At 41.7% G+C, this 5,529-nt stretch overlaps 1 protein-coding gene across 1 annotated transcript; it reads left to right on the top strand.

Annotated features, from left to right (window-relative positions):
- The first annotated feature begins 4,536 nt into the window (after positions 1-4,536).
- LOC143478331 (olfactory receptor 2AT4-like) lies at positions 4,537-5,529 on the top strand. The gene has a single exon (XM_076977289.1). The coding sequence runs from the start codon at positions 4,537-4,539 to the stop codon at positions 5,527-5,529; it is 993 nt and encodes a 330-aa protein (XP_076833404.1).

Below are 5,529 nucleotides of genomic sequence, written 5' to 3' on the forward strand. Positions count from 1 at the left end.
ATATATTTCCAGTTGTGTATATATACATACACACACACACACACACACACACACACACACACACATATATATATATATATATATATATATATATATATATATATATATATATATATATACAACTGTGCAGATGTCTTAGACCAAAATTAGATTTGTTGTTTTAGCAATGGTATGATTTTTCATTCCTCAAGATATTAAAGGCACATTTTAACAGCTGTGGAAAATTTCAAGACAGAACTCAAGCATATATTTTATCCATGACTGTGCATGTTTATGCTGTTAGTATGTAGTTATATTTAAAGTGGGAATTAAATAATTACACCAGCCATATGTACATCCAGCAAGATTTTTAAAGATTCTATTAATTATTATTAATATGATGATCAGGCCTCTGCTGACAGGATATACAAGATATTTAAGAGCAAAGCAGAACTCCAAAAGCAGAGAAGAGAAAACAAAGGGCCAAGAGACAGTGGAGACAATGGCACAGGCCCACAGCTTGAGTGCTTCACAGACCATGTTGGTAATACTGCTAATAGTGCTAATAAGCTGCAGGTGTGAGGAGTTGGTTAAAAATTGTGAGTGGTATTATTGAACATTTGAACATTATAATCATATAATATAAATGATGTATGACCATATATCATTATTTAGAGTCTCCATTACAAGCTGAAAATACTTGGCCTTATACATATTTGCAAGTTTTCAATTATTTAAACTCATGTGTATGTGATTCTCAAGCATGCCTTGCACAACCCTATATAAGAGTTTTGTTCACAGCAATCATTTTCACATGAGACGGTAGGAGAAATATTTCTGATGATATGTTCCATTCCATTTAGGTTTGAAAAGAGCCAGGTTCCTGCTATTGCTTATGTGTAATATGAAGCTACACTAAATACTTTGCTACTGTACAAGCTGTTTTACACACTTCTTCTGTTTTAATATTGCATAAAATTTCCCTTATTTTCTGGTCTAATACAAAGACTGAGAAACTCATTTTCAAAACATTCTAATTGTGGCTTAAGACATGTGCGTTGTGCAATCTCTCTCTCTCTCTGTGTGTGTGTGTGTGTGTGTGGGTAAATGCACTGCAGAAGCTGCTGTGAATTAGGCAAGAACCACACAGTGGCTTTATTGCCATGATCAGAATAGCACTGTGACATGATTGGATTACAGAGGATTAGAGGATGAATGTTAATCCAGGAAGTGTTCTGATCCTATAATATTGTCATGTATGTGCTAACAACTAATTAATCCAGGGCTCTCAAGTTTAGAATTCATTTCAGAGTGTGAGAGACGGTGGCGAACGTAAGTTGTTGAGCGGGGGGGGGGGGTAGTATACGTTGTATATCGCGATCGATCGCCAGTGGAGGGCGACATAGATATGGATCAGAGGTAAATAAACTAGATTTTTTTTTTCGCCGTGTGAAATCGGAAGTGTGGCGTGTGAGCGTGTGAAGACGGTCAAATGCGTGTGTCACACACGCTCAATGCGTGAGACTTGAGAACACTGTTAATCTCATCAAGAGCTAAATAATTACCTGCCAAGTTAAAGTAACTGTATATTATTTTCCCTGCATGAAAGCAGCTAAAAAGACTGCTGAAAATAAAACAAAAAACTACAAACATTCTTTATTAACATTATGCCTTTTCAGACCTCAGACATGTCATGTTTCTGTATGGTGAACATTTTGCATAGAAAGATTAATAAACATATATTTAATAAATGTACTTAGAAAATATGATGCAAGCAAACTTTCAGTGTTCTGTTGCCAAATAGATGTTTGACCCTAAATTATTTCGCACCCTGTATCCTATTGAGATATTGACAGAGACAAGTGGGTGCTCACGGTCTGCTAGAAGGAGTACCAGAAAAGGAGCCAGCCATGGGAAGGGATGCAGAGGATGGGACAGACTGGACCAGGGACACAACACAATAGGCTGAACAGGACAGTGGACAACGGAACTGAACAAGGATCTGAAGAAGAATGGACATGGGAACAGGAAATGTGTCAGTGATAGAAATACAGACATGAGGACTGACACAAAGCCAGATATGGGGACAAAGAGGGTTATAACAGCATGGACAAATACTGACACTATGACTGGATAAATACAGGGTAGATGAAAAATATGGGCTTGGTACAGGCAATACAGTTCACGTAGACGTCTCTTTATTCCACTACTTGAGTAAAACTACAAAAGTACTGGCCTTCAAATGTACTTACATATTGAAAGTAAAGTTTAGGCTCTAATATCGATATGATCTCCATGTAAAACCTTTCAAAATAGAATTTTTTTGCGCTGGCTTTGCTTTGGGCGCTTCCGGCTTCTTCCTGGGCGCTGGCGAAGGGTCCGCCTGTCGCCGATCACCGGCCGGAGTACGAGGCGCCTCTGTGGGCAACCCGAAACACATCCTCGGGCCACGGGTCTCTTGCACTCGCCGGGGCAGCACTTCCTCGCCCCCTGACGTCTCCATCTCCTCTTCATCCTCCGAGGCTCCTGGGCTCTGAGACATCGCCTCCTCTGAGGGGATGCAAGGCGAGCAGTCCATCCTGCTTGCCTCAGAGCCCGAACGCGCCTCCTCTTCCGGTCTCTCCCCCTTCTCGGTCCGCACGGTCACCTCTGATCGCACAGAGGGGGAGGAGCTAGCCACCTCCTCGCCTTTGCTGTCGGACTTGGCGAGGGGCGCGCACACGGACGGCGGAGCGCTGACGTCAGGTTCTTCCTCGCTGTCTTCTCCGGTTGGATCCGAGTAGATGGACGGGGGAGGAATTACGTCTGGAGCGTCTCCTCCGTAGTACTCGGTGGGTGCCGAGTAAACTGACGGAGGAGGACTGACGTCTTCACCCTCGCCCTCTCCATAGTGCTCGCCTGAATCAGCACCTACAGAGGGCAGAGGGCTGACTTCCTCCTTCACGTGGGGAGCAGAGTGCTCAAACGGAGCAGAGCTCTCCGTCTCCTCCTCGGAGTCTTCGGAAGGGGGAGAACTCTCCTCCTCTCCGGACTCCCCACTCCCAAACTCGAACTCGGGGGGGACCCACTCACTGGTGCCCACGTAGAACGGCCCAGTCTCCTCCAGGTCTGCCGGGGGGAAGGTCCCTTCTACCATTAACGCCTCGCGAGCAGGTGCAGGGAAGAACAAATGGCGCCGTTTGCCCTTCTTCTTCTTCGCATTCTTCTTCCGCGAGGTGTATCACGGCATCTTATCGGCTCGTCTTTCTGTAACGTTGGGAGGAGGCAGGCACGACGAGCAGGTGCAGCAACATACAACGTTTATTACAACAGACAAAGGTGAAAGTGCGGCGCGAACAGCGCGAGCACTGCAACATGTACCACTCACAAAGCACGAGCATTAGACAAAGACGAGCACAAGACATTGCGCGAACACACATTATATAGGTGATTAACACATACCCTCGTGATCTCGAGACAAGGCACAGGTGCAGACTACAAACACGCTCAAGGGGGAGGAACACGTGTGGAATTACACCAAAGCAATTCACACAACACGCTAAGACAAAACGAACACACAAGAGACGGGACGGGACCCCCATGTGCTAGCTCGCGTACGGTGAGGTGCCACACTGGCTTGTGTCACATTTACACAACATCAAACACACGCGAGCAGCGCACTCCGGTCCACATAAAAACAACAAAACCGTGACACATACATTAATGACTATATTTCATTTCTTAAGACATGCTGTGAGATATCATACTATATTACCAGTATAAGGCAGAACATAGCAACAAGCACTAATAGACTGTCAACCCTTATATCAGTTACTCAGCCTAACTGTATTATGTCTTATTTCCAAGAAGTTGACATGGTAAAACTACTTGATGTGATTTCATCAAGTTCCTTTTGATGTGAGATCATTGGTTAATGAAGTTCTAACGATTGTTAATCAGTCTCTGCAACTGGGAGAATTCCCTAATATTCTTAAACTGCAATGGTAAAACCACTATTAAGAAAATAAATTTTGATCCCACAATTCTCAATAATTATCAGCAAGACATAGCTCAGAAGCTAACTATATAGTTTGTTGTACAGAAATATGTTAATATGTACAGCCTTTTTGTTTTCTTCTTGAATTGTGCCTAAATTCATACTATTATTCCCTGAAATAAAATCATGAATATGTATCACAACATCAGGTCAATAGAGGACGTCCTTGGTAGGTATAAAGAGGTGATAGGTAGACCACACTGTATGAAGACTTGGAGGTACTACTCAGCAGACAGTTCCTCTATTCTTTACAATACTATAGCTGTAGTAAGTTCATTAAAAATAGGAATTAGCCTGGAGAAATATGTGATTTATTATGTGATTTATTAAGCTTCAAGTGATTTACTTTATTGACAAAGATCTTTTTTCCCCTAGGTCTAGTTTTCTTGACATGGATTAAGCCTTGTCTTATCTAAAACTTATTTCATTATTTCATAAATCAGTTTAAGTCTAGATTACAACTAATCTCGTTTGTCTAATTTTCAGGCTATCACACATTTTTTTAATCCATTTTGATCATCATGCCTGAAGGAAATATTACCTCTGTGAAGAATTTTGTCATTGTAGGATTTCCTGGACTTCACCCTAACTACTATGGCCTTGTATCTGCAGTCATGTTCCTTGTTTATATGTGCATCTTGGGAGGAAATGGAATATTCCTTACATTGCTTGCAAGAGAAAAAAGTCTACGAAAACCCATGTATTTTATAATACTGAACCTTTCTGTGTGTGATGTATTATTTAGCACCACTACTTTACCAAAGGTTATTGCTAGGTACTGGTTCAATGATGGAAACATCTCATTCTTAGGTTGTTTTATTCAGATGTATTTTGTGCACTATTTTGCTTTAGTTAATGGGCTTATTCTGGGAGTAATGGCATTTGATAGATATGTAGCAGTCTGCAATCCCCTCCGTTATTCCAACATTGTGAGTGGCTCAACCATCTTTATCTTATGTGTCACAGCCTGGTTGTTGGCACAGTCTTGTGTGTTGATGCTGGTAATCAGGGCATACCCTCTTCCTTACTGTGCTGCTAACACAATTCTCCACTGCTACTGTGATCATGTGTCTATCACAAGACTTGCGTGTACTGACAGGACTCCCTATGGTTTTCCAGCATTTGTTTTTGCTATGGTTGTGTTGCTTTGCCCTTTGCCCTTTATTTTGTTCTCCTATGGTGCTATTATTAGGGCAGTCCTTAGAATCTCCAGCACTCATGGCCGCATGAAGACTTTATCCACCTGCAGCTCTCAGCTCATCATAATTGCTCTCTACTTTTTACCCAGGTTTTTTAATTACTTAGTCCCATATATAGGCATCTCCTTCAGTGCTGACATGCAAATACTAATAATTCTACTATACAGCTTGCTGCCTCCTTTAGTTAATCCACTCATTTACTGTATAAGGACAAAAGAAGTGAGAGACACATTAAGAAAGAGTTTAGTCAAATCAGCTTTTCTGCAATTTGTGAAACAAAAAGTGCATGTAAGCACTATATGTAATGATGTATGA

This window comes from Brachyhypopomus gauderio, chromosome 16, assembly GCF_052324685.1.
Source record: "Brachyhypopomus gauderio isolate BG-103 chromosome 16, BGAUD_0.2, whole genome shotgun sequence".
In the NCBI taxonomy this organism is placed as follows: domain Eukaryota; kingdom Metazoa; phylum Chordata; class Actinopteri; order Gymnotiformes; family Hypopomidae; genus Brachyhypopomus; species Brachyhypopomus gauderio.